We start from the raw sequence: 19,091 nt of genomic DNA on the forward strand, positions 1-19,091 counted from the left end.
CGCCGTCTAATTTGCGGAGGTGGTTCTAACTTTACGTTTCTTCTTCTACATGTAATGCCACTCATTAGTATTCGTCTACCGGTCAGCTTTATCTCTTGCTTATTGGATGGCACTGACATTGTCTTTTCTTCAACGTTAGCCCGATGTTTAATAGTGCGGTAGCCCAAATATAGGTTGGCAAAAGCCGGACAAATCTGACAGTAAGAGGAGAAAGCGTTGCTAATAGGGACCAGCGGCAGAGTTCGGATAGGAAGGAGGAGAAGAAAAAAAAACGCCAATTTTCGCCGTTTAACCACAGGGAGGCGCAACTTCTACAAACATATACGTCACACACTTTTATTTCTGGAATGAAGACTGCTTGCGCCCACCTGCAAATTTTTACTATATCAAATCCTGCACGAAGCAGTCTTAGCCTTACTGCGCACTACATTTCGCCAGCTATCGCGTCGCTGTTTAGCGTTACGGGCGTAAATAATTTTTACAGCGAAGCTATATATGGCTAGCAGATTCGTCTATCCATGCGTCTCTCACCCGCCGTGGTTGCTCAGTGGCTACGGTGTTGGGCTGCTGAGCACTAGGTCGCCGAATTGAATCCCGGCCACGGCGGCAGCCTTTTGATGGGGGCGCAAACACCCGTGTACTTTGATTTAGGTGCACGTTAAAGAACCCCAGGTGGTCGAAATTTCCAGAGTCCTTCACTACGGCGTGCCTCATCATCAGAAAGTGGTTTTGGCACGTAACACCCCATAATTTATTTTTTTTTCATTCGCCTGTACGCCGAAAGTTCTCCATCGCAAACACATGCGCATGCGCAAAACAAAAGAGAAAGAGAGGCGCGCGATTGGCTGCGGCATTAGTGACGTCGTTGCTCTCCGTCGCAGCCGAGCGCGCACCCAGCCGTTTCTCTCCAGCTCCGAAATAGGTGGGCAACGCGTCATACCTATTCCTGAGGAGCAGGCAGCTTTCGATCACCAACGCCAGGAGCAGAAGCGGGAACGAGCTCGTCTACGCGGTGCCGATGCTGCAGCCCAGGGGCAAGAATAGGCTCGTGGAGCCTAGCGCAAGCAGCAACTGTGTACCGAGGATCCGGCAGCCTAATATGCCATCGTTTAATCAACTGTCGGGATTAAGCCAATGATAAACACCTGGGTCGCACATTTCAGCTTCGCTTGTTAGCCATCCGTGCGGAGTGCTTAGACGGTGATTCTTTTCGCATTTGTCTTTCTCGACTGCGTCATGTATATGTTTAGATTGTTCCACTGAAAACAAGAACAGGCAGACTCTACAGTTCTGTAAACATCAGCATTTGCACTATAACCTGTATGAACGACAACACAGGAAAATTTCCCACGTTCTCTAGCATTTCCTGGTGCAACCTTTATTTTGGCGTTCTCATTTCAGCGGCTTTTCCGAGAATTTGACATGATTGACATCAAATTTATGCAATTCGCAACTGCTCCAGAACCAATGCGAGCTGTAAAAAATATCAGAAAAAACTTTCAAACTGGCAATCATCTTATACTGAGGTTGCGCGTACCACCTAAAGAAAAAGAAGAAATAAAGCTTAGAAATTGCAATAGATTCATTTGGCTCGAGAAGAACGATGAATTTTTTTTATAATTTTGGGCCATCGCTCTATGTGGGACGCGGTATAATGCAGCACTGCATTTGTAATGCCGCTTGTAATTTTTATAGCGTGTCGAGGATGGTTAGCTGTGTTCCTTGCTCTAATCACTTCGTCACGCTTTACGTACCTGTCAAGAATGAAGTATCAACAGGGCAATTTACTGAGGACTGCCACACAGATCAATACATCACGCAGTATCACCGCGTTTTTCAGGTGTCCAAACAAACGTATCGACCCGAAGTCTCTATTCTATTTCGTTGTGCCGTGCTCTTATCTAAGAACAACATGAACATTTTCTTTTGTGGAGGCAGGGAGATTTTTTGGGGAGCTCTGCTTACTAATGTTTCCGCGTACGCACTTAATAATACTACGGACAACAGGAAAAGCGTCGATTCTTTAGTCAGCGATACATATCTGTACATGGGTTAATGATCAGACCAACACATACTACGACTGCGTATTGTCCTTCCTTTCACTAACTTCTGCACGTAATTCTTGCTCAAACTGCGAGACAGCGAAAAAATTACCAGGAGAATCTACACTTCGATAGAATACAAAATTGACGTGCTGCTTAGTAAGCAGCCAAATAAGAAAGGAAGGAAGAAAGGCATTTTCCGAAACTCTGTCACTAATAGCATCAGGACTCAGGATGCGTATAGGTATCGTTCCACGTGCCTACAGGTATCGGCACTGCGCGCGACTCTGCCGGCTGGTGTCATGGCCGCAGGGGATGAGGTCAGTGAACCGCGAGGTCCACCGGAACACCACCATGCAGTCCTCGCCTCGCGGGTACAGCTGCGCGGAGTCGCCGCGCCGGCAGCTGTACGAACAGTGGAACACGAAGAACAGCACCGCGGGTGGGAGGTCGATGTGCGGCAGCAGCTGGTCCTGACTGCCCTTGGGGCTCTCGTTGAACGCCAGGAAGGCCAGGCGCGTGGCCACCAGGTGCTCGAGTACGCTGCCCTTCAGTGCGCGTTCCTGCAGCCGCGCTATGGGTGGCACCACGTCCACCTGCTCGCGGTACGACGGCATTCAGGCTGAATAACAGGCTCTTTGTAGTAATAACTAGTGGTACATAGCTATAAAGTGCGCAAGCAGGGCAAGCCCAAGCCAACAGCCAACGTTACGACAAGACGGCTTGTACTTGCATCGAGGAAGACAAGTCACCTGGTAGAGACACTGGCCCGAAGTTGAACTAGCAGAAGAGAAACCCAGGGGCTCGATTTTCGCTTAGTCGCAACGATATGAGGCAAACCATAAATGAAGCAACGAAAAGCACAGAAGATGTGACTTGCTGTTTCCACATGAAGTGTACTAATTATACGGCAAAAGGGGAACTGAAAGTGGACGAAAAGACAACCAGCCACCGGTGCCAACCAAAACCCACGCCCTCCAAAGGCTGAGCGATCCTATGTTCGCCCATTGTTGAACACTTGAAGCCTGCATTTCACTGTGTGCATTGCGCACAGATATATTGTAAATATAGGAAAATACTTCTATTGCAATAGAATGAAAACGAGCAGCGTGATCTGCTCTGCAACTTGAGGTACTCCGATCAAATAACGGCGTTGTTTTAAGACAACTTCTCACTCTAGACAATGCAAAGTTGGACCTAATTCTGCTCAACTGGTAAACTGGCTAGTCCGTATAAAAAAAAATGTAAATCTGCGACAAAGCGATAGCATCGCGCTGGTGAAAGTATAGATGTTCGACGCTTGCGGTTGCAGAGCCCATTCTTCGACAGGAAAGTAAGCAATGGTAAATTCATGCAGATATAAATGAAGACGTAGTTATTCTGCATTGACCTTTACTGGTGATACAGTAGAAGTGAGTGAATCGGTTGTGGAGCCCACTAGAGCCACGATGGTACGAAGGTGCGAAAAGCGCAGGGTGAAAAGGAGATTTCTAAACATAAATAATTTCTTGAAATTTGGTGGTAGAGTGAAGCGGGAGCAACGAATCTCAAGTGAAGGGAGCAAATGAAGCAGCAAGGGGGCTGAAAGTCGTAGTTTCGCTGAAAAGGTGTAAGGTTGACTGCGATAGCAAATTAGTAGACAGTTATACGTAGTAACGATAGCTGCTTTATCGGCCTTATAAACATGGAAATATTCGCTTACTAAGTGAATTAAGTAGCATGGCGTCAGCGCGCACAAGCAACCATGAACACACCACACTCGATGTGCGCAGACACTCGTTGTTAAAACGCTGGTGTGAAGATGCGCGGCAGCAGCGAGCGAAGTGGCATTTGTGCGGTCTATCGCTTCAACGCAACAGCGGCGAAAACACAGCACGCACAAAGGCGTATGAGCTGTCTGCCACTCCAATGCTAGATACGGCGAGCGCGACCGTGCAAAGTAAGCACTCGATGGCGGAATCAAACCGTCCCCCTCCCTCCCGTGCTTCCTTTCCTCATTCCTCAGCATATGACGCGCGAGAATGAGCCGTGATCGTCAGTTCCCTTTCGGCCTGGTCGAGAAATGCACACTTGCTGCTGGAGCACAAGGCCGCCCTGAAACCCCTTGAACTTCGTAAAGAATGCTACGCTTTGAAGAATGCCGCCTGCTCCTCGCTCGCTCTGGCCGAGGCCGACGCCGCGTCGCTATTCGCTTAATAGCGTGAGATGTGCCCTCGCGCCGTGCTTCAGCGCCATTTTCGCTACAGTAGTGTCTAGGGAGGGGCGAGAAACTCATGTTGGAGCCGTTGCTACGCTCGAGTAGTAGAGGTGGCGCCACGGTAGGGGAGGGAGCGTGAAAGAGAGAAAAGAAACGAGAATGAGTGAAGGCGGCGGAGGAGAGTGTCTCTACTTTAAGAAGTTAAAGGTTCTGTGGCTTAAGGGGCTTTGGCTCGCCCGCCCCCCTCCCGCGCTCGTACTCCTGTCTTTCGCGCGACGGAAGACGGCTCGTTTGCTATCCGCATTGTTCCTTAGTGCGCGCGAGATTGAGCTGCAATCGTAGGCTTCCCTCGCGTGCTTTCACTCGCACATACAGCGTAGGACGCGCGACGACGGTGTTATCGTCCTTAGACTTTATTTGGAACATCACGGCTACCGCAGAAATGCGCATGGAGTGTTCATATAATTGCTATCGCAATAAAATTACGACCCCAGTGATACCAGTCACCACTACGTTTCGAAGAAGATCAACAAAATATTATTTCTTCCATCCGTCTTTCTATCACGGTATGTGGGTTCTCTTGGTGACTGCGCGCTTTTTCGTGGTGCCGCGTGCTCTGAGATTACGGTCTTCAATGAGTGTGACCCTCATTCCAGCTCTATTGGCTACTGTCCTAAACGAGTGATGCAATTTTCTTCGAGTGTCCCAACCAATGCAGCCATAGCGGTACGCAGTTTTCATGTTTGACAGCTGCCGCGTACGTTTTCCTTTGGGTGACGGCCGCGTATTATGTATAAGTTTGAATGAAAAAGGAATCATCCGCAATTTCTGAAAGGAAGAAGTCCAGATACACAAATTACGTAATCTACGTGCGCCAATGAGAGCATACGCGATTAGAACGTCAGTAGCATTAATTTCCCTTACGCTGTTGTTGGTGGCGTGCAAGCAGTACATGTAGTTGATGCTGGTCATGTCATATTGGGCCCAGTATCTGTCCCATTTCTCCATGTACGCCTCGGGCAAATCCTGGACGACGTGGCGGGCGAAGCCGTGAGCAACAATCTGGGGCATGAATAAAGCACGGCTATTATTATGTTGCGTAGTTCATTTCATCAAACGAGAAATGTTCAATTTGTTTATGTCCTTGCTCAAAATAAAGTTGAACCTACACGGCCACTTCGCAATAAGAAGAGGCTAGAAAAGCAAGTGCCGGAAGTCAGAAGGTAAGCCTAAGACATACTGATCAGGCAAGAGTTGTCATGGCAGCTCTAAGGACAGGTCCTTATTTATATATAATTGAGTTGAAAGTATCACTACTCCCGACAGTTGCAGTTCATCAGTAATAGAATGACGCTCTTTCCTCTGCATCTACGTACCATCAGGGCTCTACAAGGATGTTGTTTTATCCAAATAATTACCTTACTTGAACTTTGGCTAAGCTACGCCCACGGGTGTCGTGTTCGTATAATGTTACTCCGTGCGAAACAGTACAAGCTCGCACTAGGTGGCACATAGTATTGGTATTTATTTTCCGTTCTTGCTATAGTAGCGTGTTCATAGTTGTCTGACAGTGTCGCTTGTGGCCACGACAATGCGCACCTCCAATGCATCATGAGACGAGGCAGTCTGCTCCTCGCGTCATACACCTCTATTATCTTTTCGCCATATTTCATCAGCGTGAGCCTTCTCTTGCCTGAAAACAACTCTAGCGGACCTTGAAAATACCTCATAAAGGCCGAGAATGCTGTCAATACCACGACATCATGTGCTGAACGCAACCGTAGACAAGTTTGTGAGCTTCAACAATAAACCTGCAGAGCGCAGGCAAGAAAGAACCTGACGTAAGAGAGCACGGGATGAGCGCTGATTTCAAACGTTAATTTATTGTAGAGAACAGTGAAAACAAAAATAGGGGCCCAATAATATTAAACTATTCAAATCTCCTGACGTCAAATTTGCGTAACCGCCGACGAAAGCATCGGGCAGTACACCGCAGTTGTGTTTCAAAAGCCCAATCAAACGCGCTCCTTGTTTATAGGAGGTCATTTTTTTTTTACTTTCAAAGCGCATTGAATTGCCTACATTTAGCAGATTTAAAAAAAAAAAATCGAATTAGCTGCCAAGAGGCGGAGAGTAGGCTCAAGTGCAGAGGGTTTCGCCCAGCCGAAACGGCACTGTGAAAATAGATAACCGAATGAAGAGGGTGGTGCCGGCGTCTGCGATTGATCCGTTTCGCCTTAGGTAGCTGATCGAAACTCGGTGGCTGGTCGAAACTCGCGTTGGCGTGCAACGGAAGCTTGAAAATGCCGCTAAGCGGATACTAAGCAGAGTTGGCAAAACGATGTACACGTGCCCAAAGGGCTCGACAAGTGTATACTACCACGATAACACGCTTATTATGTGCAAATAAATCCATGCTCCCTGGCAGCTCCGAGTTGCTAGTACCAGACCATTCAGCAGGCAGCTATCTTCTATTCTATTCGGAACGGGGCAGTCGCCGACTATTCAGTAAAAAATGAAGCTTCGTTCGGTATAATAATGCGTCTTTACCCCTACACGTCACTTTGACGCGGTGCGCTTTTACGGTTTTGCGACGTCCCGTGACAGACAGAAGAAGTGAGCGCAGCCAAAAATGTTTGACCAATAGCGGAGGGATAACAATAAAAAGCTACCGAATCAGAAAATATAAGATCTTTCTGTAATTCTAATCATGCATAATCAGTGTGCACACATCACATCAGTTTGGGCGTTTTGCCAGTTTTCGTGAAAACGCGTGACGGACAGGCGAAATGGGGGTGTCCCGAAATTTTTTTACCAATCATGGAGGCCAGATTGTAATATTGGAATAAAAAAGGTTGAACTAGCTTTATGCTATAGCGAACTAGGAAAGTGTAACAAAAACATGTGCGTGCACATTCGCGTACAACGTGTTCCGTGGGTAAAACACAGAATTTTAAATGCGTAAATGCCGACCCAACGAGGAAACCCGTCCGTCCGTCACGTAAGACGATCGTTTTCAAGCTAGGGCTCGCACCAGCGATCGTATTGACCTTCGTGCTGCCTCTCGCTCCAACGCCATCTAAGCGGCGAGAAGACAGCGCACGCGAAGCTATGAGCTCTCAGCACAATACTGACACGTGTACTTGTTTGTCTTTATCGCACGACACGTTTCACCGCCTAACAAATGTTATCGTACAGCGCAGGACGCGCCTGCATGTATCGGAAGTTTCTGGAATGTTATCGATGCTTTCGTCCGCTGTCTTTGACAGAAACTTGTATAATCTGATCGCATGTGTGCGCGACGCGAATAATGTAGAGCTTTGTAAAGCCACGCGGGTCCCAGCGATTGCTCTGAAACATTCGACGACTGATGTATAAAAGGGGACGCGCTTGACCCGCTGATCAGATTTTCGACGATCGCGGACCGTGTTCGCCGCTATCGTTGTGCTATAAGTGTAGCCTATTTTTGTGGGCACAGGTTCGTCCAATAATACTTTTGTCTTTCACAGTATTGCTACTGTGTTATTCAATGTCATCACCACGTGACATCTGGTGGAGGTGCTTGTGCGTTCATGTACCTAACGCCCCCGCAAAGCCGCGATCCAAGCCCGAAGCCCGAGGACAACACCAACATCGCCCAAGACCAGCGTGCTAGCCGCCGACTGCAAGGACTGCCCCCAGAGCGCGGACTTCTACCTGAAACGACAAAGAAGATCGTGGCCAAGACAATCCTAATGGTTGCCTCTGCGTCCCCCGTTATCCTGCAACAACCTCGCGACCCACCGACCTTTCATGGAGCAGCTACTGAAGACCCACAATCCTGGCTGCAGACCTACGAACGAATCGCGACTTTCACCAAGTAGGACTCCGACGACAAGCTGCGGCATGTATACTTCGCATTAGAAGGTGCCGCCAGAAGGTGGTTTGAGAACAGGGAGTCGACCATGACAACATGGGACCTGTTCCGTAGTGGCTTCCTGCGCACCTTTACTAGCGTCGTGGGCAAGGAAAGGGCTTAAGCTATGCTCGACGTCTGAGTGCAGCTACCTAACGAGAACGTTGCCATCTTTACGGAAGAAATGAGCCGCCTGTTCCGCAATGCGGACCCCGATATGTCCGAAGAGAAGAAAGTCCGTCTAGTGATGCGTGATGTAAAGGAGGAACTTTTCGCCAGAATGGTACGAAGCCCACCGAAGACTGTCGACGAGTTTCTTCGCGAGGCCACAAGCATCGAGAAGACACTGGAAATGCGGAACCGGCAATTCAACCGCCGCATGAACTCGACAAGCTACGCCGGAGTTCAATCGCTGGCCACCGACCATTTGCACGAGACTATCGGAGCGGTCGTGCGGGAGGCGCTACAGAAGCTGTTCCCGTCATCACAGCCTCAAGTGGCTTCGATTGCCGACGCCGTACGGGAGGAGCTCCAACAACTCGGAGTAGCCCCTGAATCGCCGCAGCCTCAGCCGCAAGCGATGACGTACGCCGCTGTAGCCCGCCGCCACGTTCCCCCTCGGCGCCCACGGCAGGGCCCAGTGACGACACAGTTCCGTCGTCCACCACCACCCCCACCGCCAGCACGCCAACCCGTCCCCCCTGCGGCATTCCAAGGAAGACTGACGTTTGGCGCGCCCCCGACCACCGTCCGCTTTGCTATCACTGCGGAGAAGCCGGCCACATCTACCACCGATGCCCATACCGGGAGATTGGAATCCGAGGGCTCGCCGTTAACGCGCCGCGACCACCACTTCGCGAACGACCTCGCGATATCGCCGACTACCTCGCCGCCACTCAGTGGAGCGCTCGACAACCGTCCCGTTCGCCGTCACCAGGCCGCTACCTGTCACCGCAGCACCGACCATACACTGGCCCAGCCCGGGGCGGGTCTGCGAACCCAAATCCGGAAAACTAAAAGCAGCAACCGATGGAGGTGCGGTTGGTGCTCGTCGAACTGACGAAGCTCCTCCGCCGCCGACGAAGACGACGAAGAAACTACCTCGACGACATAACGACACGCCGCCGTCCCGATGAAGTCTGGAGGCCAAGACTACACCGACGAAAGACGACTTGACGACGCGATGTTCCAGCTTCAGTTCAACACGACGCAGCCGTGATTCGACGCCAAGACCTAACTGCAATGCCAGACAAAGAACCACCGACCTCGACGTGCATCTTGACGGCCACTCAGTTACCGCCTTAGTGGACACAGGGGCCGATTACTCAGTAATGAGTGGACACATCGCCGCCAAGTTGAAGAAATGTAAAACTGCATGGGAAGGCCCTCAAATTCGGACCGCTGGAGGACACCTCATCACGCCGACTGGAATCTGCACGGCAAGAATAACAATTCATGACCGGACTTACCCTGCCACCTTCGTTATCCTCCAACAGTGTTCACGAGACGTCATTCTCGGTATGGACTTCCTGAACCAACACGGCGCAATCATCGACCTTAAGTCGAAGTGAATAACGCTGTCGCAAGATAAAGCGATACCGTCGGAGAGCCCTCGTAGTCACCACGCCTTGAGTGTGCTCGAAGATCAAGTGAGCATCCCGCCTCGCTCCAGCATTATTTCGGTCGGCACCGAGACAACCGCTGACGTAGAAGGCGTCATCGAAGGCGACCAATGTCTACTGCTAGACCGTGAAATTTGCTTCGCAAGAGGGATCGCTCGACTGCACGGAGGGAAAACTGAAGTGTTGCTGACAAACTTCAGCCAGGAGTTCAAGCACATCAACAAGGGCATGACGATCGCGTACGTCGAGGAAATTCTGGAAACCAGCAATGCGTTTGTCCTCTCGAATACCGCTGCATCTACCCCGACGACCATGGTTCCCGAACCAGACTACGACATTAATCCAAGTCTCCCCGTTATTAAGCAACAGCAGCTCAGAAGTCTGCTCCAACGATACAAGGGCCGCTTTTCGACGTCATCAAGGATTCGACAAGCACCAGTCGCCAAGCATCGCATAATCACCGAGGAGTGCTCTCGACCACTCCGCCAGAGCCCTTACCGAGTTTCACCGCAAGAACGTGAAGCTATAAGAGAACAAGTCGACGAAATGCTGCGCGACGACATCATCCAGCCGTCGAAAAGCCCGTGGGCATCCCCTGCCGCGGGCATCCCCGATGACGCTTCGTCGAATACCAGCCCGGCGACCGTGTTTGGGTATGGACCCCGATACGCCGACGAGGACTGAGTGAGAAACTATTGCCACGCTATTTCGGACCCTACAAGGTCATCCGACGTATTGGCGCACTGGACTATGAAGTCGTGCCAGACGGCATTTCGCATTCACAGCGGCGCCGCACATGATCTGAAGTGGTCCACATGGTACTTCTTAAACCCTTTTTCGGACGCTGACGAACTTTCCTTATTTTGTTGTTTTGTTTGCTACGAGTGCTTTTCTTTATTAGTTTCGTTTGTTTGCAGCATCGGGTCGATGCTTTTTAAGAGTGGGGGTATTGACACGTGTACTAGTTTGTCTTTATCGCGCCACACGTTTCACCGCCTAACAAATGTTATCGTACAGCGCAGGACGCGCCTGCATGTATCGGAAGTTTCTGGAATGTTATCGATGCTTTCATCCGCTGTCATTGACCGAAACTTGTATAATCTGATCGCATGTGTGCGCGACGGGAATAATGTAGAACTTTGTATAAGTCACGCGGTTCCCAGCGATTATTCTGGAACATTCGACGACTGATGTATAAAAGGGGACGCGCTTGACCCGCTGATAAGATTTTGGACGATCGCCAACCGTGTTCGCCGCTATCGCTGTGCTACAAGTGTCGCCTATTTTTGTGGCAACAGGTTCGCCCAATAAAAGTTAGTTTTGTCTTTCACAGTATTGCTACTGTGTTTTTCAACGTCACCACCACGTGACGATATGTGCCCGTCGCAGATATCCTCTAAGCGAGGGCCCGCCTGGCCGCGCGATACACAGCTGCCGCCGGAATAGGCAATCATCGCGGTTGATAATGGTTCAACGCGGATGAATAAGGCACTAAAGAGTGATAACGGCTTAAAATGATCAGAACGTCATCAATTCACCTTATGCTGCCACCCGCATCAATTGGTGTCACCGGATTGCTGTCGTTTATACTGATCGGATCAAGCTTCATGACATCGAAAATGACACCGGGATGCGTGGAGATCAGCAAGTGGCACAACGCTTACGCAAACTTAAACAGCTCCCACAGGAGTTTCTGCGTCAACTTTTCAAGCAGATTCGCTTCACTCGTAAGCAGAACCAGCTTCCTTGTTAGTACTGTGCAGCTTTAATATCCGCCATGTGCTACACCACCTCCTTCGGCCTCGCTTTATTAGAGGAATGCAGAAGAAGGAAAGCGAATTAACATGTGACCTCGTCTGTAACAGGAGCACCGATATCTTCTTTGCTGCGGGTTAAAGCTCATGGACAAAGAAGGCGGAAGCAAAGGAATTCGTTGACTAAAGCGGCACGTTAAGATAAAACACCACAGGTGGATCGATCTCCACTTCACCATAAAGGAGGACGGTTGTGTTACAGCAAGTCCCTTTTCCTTTGGAGGCCTTTGGTAACAACAATAATCAGAATCCAAAGCCGAAGGCACGTACTGTATAGGTCCCGGCTATAGCATTCGGATAGCACTGGTGAGCACAGTGTCATAGTGCACTTATGAGAGAGTACTTCGCGTTTCAAAATGACAGTGACATTCGACTTGCGCCTAGCGCGAACTGACCCACGCTCACGGCGTTTCGACGTCGGCCAGGCAGTGCAGGTCCAAGTAAGGTCCTAGTAACTACTGTCACTACAAGTCATCATTGACAAGGTCGATATCTGTGAAGGGGTATCGACTCCGGATGTTTGGCTCCACTAATTGTTCAAGATGCGAACGACTGGCGTCTGCTATGTAAGCGGCATCAAGTGGCAAGCTTGGTTACTCTAATTTCTTTATGGTGCCAGAGATAATGATAGCTGACCTCAACTAATGTGGAAAGGGCAGTGACCCTTGCCTCCCGATTGTCGCTTTCATCACTTTGTAGGCGGGAACGAAGGTGCACCAATGTGGGAGGAGTATTAAAACGAGTTCGACCGCTCTGATTGGCCGAGTCAAGAGCCACCTGACTCTCCCATCTATGGACATGGGGAACACGAATGCTTCATAAAAATACTTCCAGAGTATGTCTCGACAGGTGTCACGAGAACCTGTTGCTTGCAGCCAGCTGTAAGTAAACCTGTCCTTCTACAGGTACTTTTCTTTGGACGTCATCATGCATATGTCTGGAGAGTTCCTAGACTGACCGTGATCCGGAGTCACAGAAATACTAGAAGGGATAGCGTCCGGTAGAAAATTATCGAAGAGAATCTTCTTTGGACGAAATTTCTGCAGAGTTTCCCATAGCAAGGGCTCGTCCTCATGAACGCGGTTACGCAGCGTCTGCGCACAACTTCACTGCTAGAATGAAAGTAGGGCCTTCCGCGTACTTACTAAAGTAATTGTAGTAATAAAATGACTTCAAATTCTCCTTTACGGTAGCGTACTGATAATGTAACTATATCATTTTATCTCCTCTGGTATCTAATACTAATGAAAATATAACTGGCGACTTTCCCCAGCGCTGTAACTGCTCTAGCCCCACAACGATGCATAGACTGGGAAACTCTAGTTGTCGATGTCGCGCAGCCCATACGGCACAGGTATGTCCCGAAAATCAAGAAATATCTCCCTCCTGAAGCAGTTATGGGGTTTACTCAAAACGTTTGTGCAAATAAATCAGCATACGCATGTTAGGTCACGCAATATTGCGTTGAGTTCTCAAAGGCAAGTGAAGCAATGACGTAAGCATGATGCGCGTCGACGCACTTGTCCCAAAGAAGCGAAGTTGTACGCGGCAAGACCGTCCTCGTAGAAGTTCGGTGGCTGGAAGTACTTGTAGAAGTACGCGTCCACCGGCACAACACCGGCTAGTAGGAGCAGATGCGCCTGTACAATTGGCGGCAGGGCGTGCCAGCTGCGCAGCGTGGACAGCCAGTCGCGCAGGAATCCCGCGCCCAACTCCTCGAGCACCCAGAAGGGTGCAAATTGCCCCGACGACCAGACGGACTGCGGGAAGCCTGTGATGCGGCTCACGGGAAACTGGCGCAGCGTAGACGCCGACCCATTGGGTTGCAGCACCTGTACGGCTGCGTCCTGAATGGACGCCATCAGGTTGCCAGCCTTCACGATGCCCCCGTACGTGATGTTGGATGTGCCTGCGCCGAGTCGCAGAGCAGGCGTCATGCTCGTGTTTGGATGCGCATTAAACTGGATGTTCTCAGGGGTTTAATATTGCGGCGGGAGTCGGAAGAACCGTTTTTCGCATGGTCCACTCCTGCAAACAAAAACCGCCGCGTAAGAAGTAAGCATGTGCGAAGTAGTTTGTTGGTGTAAAGCGAGGACGGAATCGCGCAGGCAGAAAAAAAGAACACCGTTCCAGCCATGTCACACTGTACGTTCAGTTCTCCCAAATTCCACAATTCAGGCCTCATTTCCACACTCATTACCGCATTCAGGCCTCATTACCCGCACGTGCGGGAAATGAGGCCTGAATATTAGACCTTCCTAACCAGGTGAATGAAAGTGGTACTATCTCGCAACAGCTTCTTTCAAGGTCGTGCTCCATTTGGAGATTAAGCATTATTCATTAATTCGTCAACATGAGATATTAGAGCAGATTTCCCAAGAATGTTGCAGCAGGCACAGATGTACGCGAAATGAAACAGCAGAACATAAACATACGTGCTTGTTGCCTTAGTGCAGATTAGCACTCATTTACTGTTGTGGATATAAAGTACGCTAGCCCTATTAAATTTTACATTTAATTTTTGGTGGCTTTGCCACTAGCGCTTCATTTTCAATTGGCATTTCCCACCTCTTTGCTTTCGCGATCTCTTCACATACTTCAAACCCCGTGCAAGATGCGTTATCAGGATCAGATTACTCGTCTGCGATTCTATTAGGCTCTTCTATAAAGGTGGGACAGTCTAGTTGTATGGAAGGCATGCTGTGCAATCCAGGCTTTAACATTAAAATAATAATTCAATTTTTTGCTCTAGTTTCTAAGCACGCAGCCTAAGCGCGTTGCTTTTTACAGTTGCGCTCTAAAAAAAAGACAATTTTAAGAAGCATAACATGCCCGAATGCGCCTATAAAATGTGTTTTGTATTGTGGATACAAGATATTTAGCTCTGCAATATTGTTTGTTCATTTCATCTATTGCTGGTGCAACACTTGCTAATAAACATTTGAAATAAACTACATCTATCCGCCTATTAATGTGGTCCTGAAACGCAGTAGCCACGCTATATGGCGTGATGGTTGTCATATCCTGAAGGTAATGGGGTACAATTGTGTGCTGTCTTCGAGTAGTCGGCTCCATCCTCCAAATTAGACTCGGGCAGATCTTGCGTTCCTCGAACTCGGAGGCCGAAGACAAGCACCGAAGCCGAACGTGGGCCTCGTTCTCGCATGACGAAATGGCAGATGCAAAACTACGTGACTGCAGCTAACGTCCGATTTTGCATAGCCAAAGCTCTCGGCGCTACCATGGCTAAATGGGTGCCGTCGATGCCGGAAAAAATGGCGCATGCGCCGGTGTTTCGAGTGCTGGTTCAGACGGGCCGGCATACAGTGACCCAGGTTGGCTTGGTTATGTGGACCATCGGCACTAGCGGCGACGCTGTGTTGTGATGACGCGGCGAAAAAGCTGTGAATCTCGAGGACTGCTCCATCGACAGGGCTCGGATGGCCCCAGAGCCCTCGAGGTAGAAGAAGAGCGATCGAAAAGAACCAGCCCAACCAATGACAACAGTGCTTACGAGAGTGGCCTACAGTGCTCTGAAACGAGCAGCCGAAGATGAGATTAGGAAACACCGATGCGCTGTTGGCGCTTATTTATTGCGTCAACAACTACACACAGGCAAAGAATCGTCATTACAAGAAGAAAGAGGGTGAAAATGACAACAAAACAGACTGCAACCGCAAACACAACTCGTTGCCTCTTGCATCTGCTGAGAAAATCGTGCACTCGTCGGGCGCGTCGCAAACGGTAAGCAATATGGCGTCTTTTGCTGGTGCCTCAACAAAACCGTTGCCATAACTGCGGGCTTGATCCTTGTTCATTTTCTTTTCTTGGAAGCATGGCCTACCAGACACCCGGAAGAAACGTGGCACTCGTTACGCAATTCGCGTTTATCTGGGGGCCATATGAGCTGACATCACCGTGGTTCGGCGTCCTCTATTTGCTATGTTTGTTTTTGTGTGCATGTAACTGTGCTCTTACGGCATATGTTTGCGTCCCTGCTGCGCTTCGACGTGTCACTCCTGCGGCATCTGAACGGCAAGATGAGAATTTTTTTTGTTTGTTTAGGAGAGTACGCTGCGCTTCAAACTATTTAGAGAACCCTCGCTGAACCAGCCGCTCTGATGCAGGTAGGTTGGCGCGGAGGAGCTTGTGACAGTATCTATTGCCCCCCAACAACATTTAAATACCTTTGGCACTGATGCTTCTCGAAAATGCTTAGCGCCACTGCTAGGATTGATAACATTGCCGGCTCTCGCTTGCTCTGGCAGAACGCCCAACGAAAGCTAACACGTAGGAGCTCAAAATGAAGAAACTTGTACGTAAAAAATTTCGTCTTGAGAACAACTAGCAACACGCTTCGTATCCACCCATTGGTTTTGGGTGTATGTCAAAGGCATTCTGCGAGCGTCTTGCTGGGTGCCTGGGCGTGGTCACCTTTGCATAAGTGGGGCCTCATCGCGTATGCTGAGGCCAAATTGTCTTAAAGAAAACACGCAGTCACCCGCATATTTGTACGTATAACGAGTAGGAAATACGGCCCGGGAATAGGACATGCTTGGTGAATAGTCGTTCGTAATCTCTATCAATCGCCCATTTCACATGTTTCGCCACTACACACAGTTTTCCTATTGGGGGCGAGCTCCACCAGCAAAAATGCTGGCGCAGCAGTCCGCGTGACTTGTTATGGGGGATCACGTGGGCACAGTGGCCGCGTCGGCTGCTTCGCAAGCGGAGAAAAAAGCTGAAAAGGAAAGTTTAAAGTCCCACCTGCGCTGCGACTTCGAATAAGTGAGGAGGCTTTCTCGTTTTTGGTGTCTGCTTGGCAACACTTGAAATCGCTATAATAGGTAGTGGCTGCCTTAGAAGGCGTGCAAGATATGGCAGGCTGCTGCTCGTTGCCGTAGTGCCGGAGGTGCGCAACGTTGGCCGGTGTCAGCCTTCACAAGTAGGGCAAGAATAATAATAATAATATTTGGGGTTTTACGTGCCAAAACCACTTTCTGATTATGAGGCACGCCGTAGTGGAGGGCTCCAGAAATTTCGACCACCTGGGGTTCTTTAACGTGCACCTAAATCTAAGCACACGGGTGTTTTCGCATTTCGCCCCCATCGAAATGCGGCCGCCGTGGCCGGGATTCGATCCCGCGACCTCGTGCTCAGCAGCCCAACACCATAGCCACTGAGCAACCACGGCGGGTGAGTAGGGCAAGAAGCTGCGTGAAGCCTGGAGAGCAAAACTTAGAACAGGCAAGTAGCCATCGGCTACAACTCATGTGTGCAGCAAGTACTTCCATGAGGAAGATTTCTGCTACGGCGGCGAGGCTGCGATGTTCGGTGAGTAGCAGAAAGCGCGCACTAAGGCGCTCGCCCGTGCACGCTGCCCCTATAATGCCATGAAGCTTTGTCTATTAACTTATTGGTGCTAGATTCTGGCAAGTTCACTGGAAAGCAAAGGGAATGGTAAGAAGCACGTTAAAAAAAGGCATGGCACGTGCTCATGTTTGCGTTAGCACCAAACAATGAATGTATGGGATTAAGAAAAAAAGCAGCGGGAAATTGCACACTGAGAAGACCGATAAATATACAGTGCGATGCAATTTTAGCGATAATTTTATTGAAAAGTCGAAGAACTTAGAAAAGAATAAAAAGAGAAATATTGAGCCGACGCAACGGCACATCACAAGCCGCCGTATAGGCATCTAAATGTTTATAACGAAATTAATTTTGAACAGATCTCAAAGTGTCCAAGCTACATTAGTTGCTTGGGTATGGTCAAATGGTCATATGCTTCTTCCTAAAGCTCACGGCACGATGCGAAAACGCGCTCGCAGTGAAAGCAAAACATTGTGCGCGGTCATGCATGCAGACGGCCAGTGGGTCACCGCGAACCCGTGCGATCGCTGCATTGAGGCTTCATTCTGTTATGTTCAATTTAATTATACAGACGACAATTTTTGCTTTTCGTTTTCCCAAGATTATTATTTTGTCAGCAATAAACTAACGTCTTTCGGAGAGTACTTACACAAATGTCCAGGAGAGCTCCCGCGTGGTGCGTTTATTGGGCGCCGACAGCCAAACCTATGAAGGGCGCGCCGTGTTGTACCTCATACTACACAAGCGAGGCGCTTGCGACAGATGGCGACACCGCAAGTCCTCGCCGCCGTTAAGGTTTAAATATCAGATTGACATATGCATGTGATTTACGAGGCCCAATAAGAAGGTCTTTGCCTTTATTTTTTTTTTTTTGCCACGTTACGGCTGCAAATGCGACGTTAACATAGCAGCAATCCATTCCCAGCGGCGCACCATTGTTCGACCGGCCGGACCTTATCTGCCGCTAGCTCCGCGGCACGGCGCTGCTGTCAGATGTTGAAGATGCCGGTTCTGCTTCACATGTCCACGGCGTACGAGCAACGAGTTGTCATTCGTTTTTTATGGAGCAAAGAATGAACGCCCATCAAAATCCACAGGGAAATGTAGACCATCTATGGGGAAAGGTGTCTCGCTTAGAGAAGTGTGAGGTGGTCGTGTTGAGAGTTGGCAAAATGCCGTGAAGATTTCAATGACAATGAGCGTTCCGAGAGGCGGCGTGCTTCACTGACTGACGACAGGGGCATCTCAAAGTTAGTGCTGGGCTGGGATGAAACAAATGTCTGAGCCGGTGTGGGGACTATGTGGAAAAATAGTCTGAGGTACGTACAATATTACGCATATTTGTAACTAGCTACACGTACCTTATTTCGGTTAATAAAAAATAGCGGCCATTAGGACTTTCTCATTCGCCCTCGTACGTTCTTCAGCTGATGGCGTCCGGTGGAGCTTAGTGCAGGGAGTATTGCTGTGTACTGTGGCGCCACGACAATGGAAGAACGCAGCAAAAATTCTAGAGCAACCATTTTGATAGAGTAAAATAAACACTTCCCCATTTCACAAGGCGTTTTCAGTCTACATTATGGAATTGGACGTTCCGCAGGGGACAACTTCGACGAAGGCCTGTATAGAGCACTCGCAGTCGTATGTATTTCTTTTAGCGCGTCGAAGAGGGCAGTACGTCAGATATAAATTTATGCCACGCAATCGCAACCACCGAGGGTCACGTGCTCGACAAGCCAAGATGGACCGCCGCCCAATACGCGCCACATGCGGTGGGATTCCCCACGACTCCAGGACTCCTGTAAGGGCCCATACATGGTCAATCCGCCCGTCCGTTCCGCCCTAGGCCGCCCGTGTGCGGACGCCCAAAGGGCGGATGGTGTCGCAAAATTCGATGCACGCTCAATCCGCACGAGCGGATCGCGTGCGCACTCTTATTGGGCGACGCGACCGGTTGACAGCTGGCAACCGTTCGGCAGAGCAAAGGTGTTCAAGGTTGGCAGCAGGTTGACAACCTTTGACAGCAGACATCGCAGCCTTTACGTAGAGGAGGCACTGCAGCCGACGACACTAGCATATTCTTGAAGATATTTCAAGTTTCCGCGTCACTGTGAAGATGCGACACTATGCTGCCAAATTCTGTTCTTG

The 19,091-nt window shown here is 49.5% G+C and overlaps 1 protein-coding gene across 1 annotated transcript in view; it reads right to left on the minus strand.

Moving 5' to 3' along the window:
- Nucleotides 1-2,150: 2,150 nt before the first annotated feature.
- Nucleotides 2,151-19,091, minus strand: part of LOC142574737 (uncharacterized) — a 52,068-nt gene continuing 35,127 nt past the window's right edge. The window contains exons 8-9 of the mRNA XM_075683760.1: nt 5,164-5,301; nt 2,151-2,638 (exon numbers count right to left, since the gene is read on the minus strand). Of these exons, the coding sequence (XP_075539875.1) occupies nt 2,303-2,638; nt 5,164-5,301 (474 nt within the window). The 3' untranslated portion in view covers nt 2,151-2,302. The remainder of the gene's footprint in view (nt 2,639-5,163; nt 5,302-19,091) is intronic.

Source organism: Dermacentor variabilis, chromosome 3, assembly GCF_050947875.1.
Source record: "Dermacentor variabilis isolate Ectoservices chromosome 3, ASM5094787v1, whole genome shotgun sequence".
NCBI lineage: Eukaryota > Metazoa > Arthropoda > Arachnida > Ixodida > Ixodidae > Dermacentor > Dermacentor variabilis.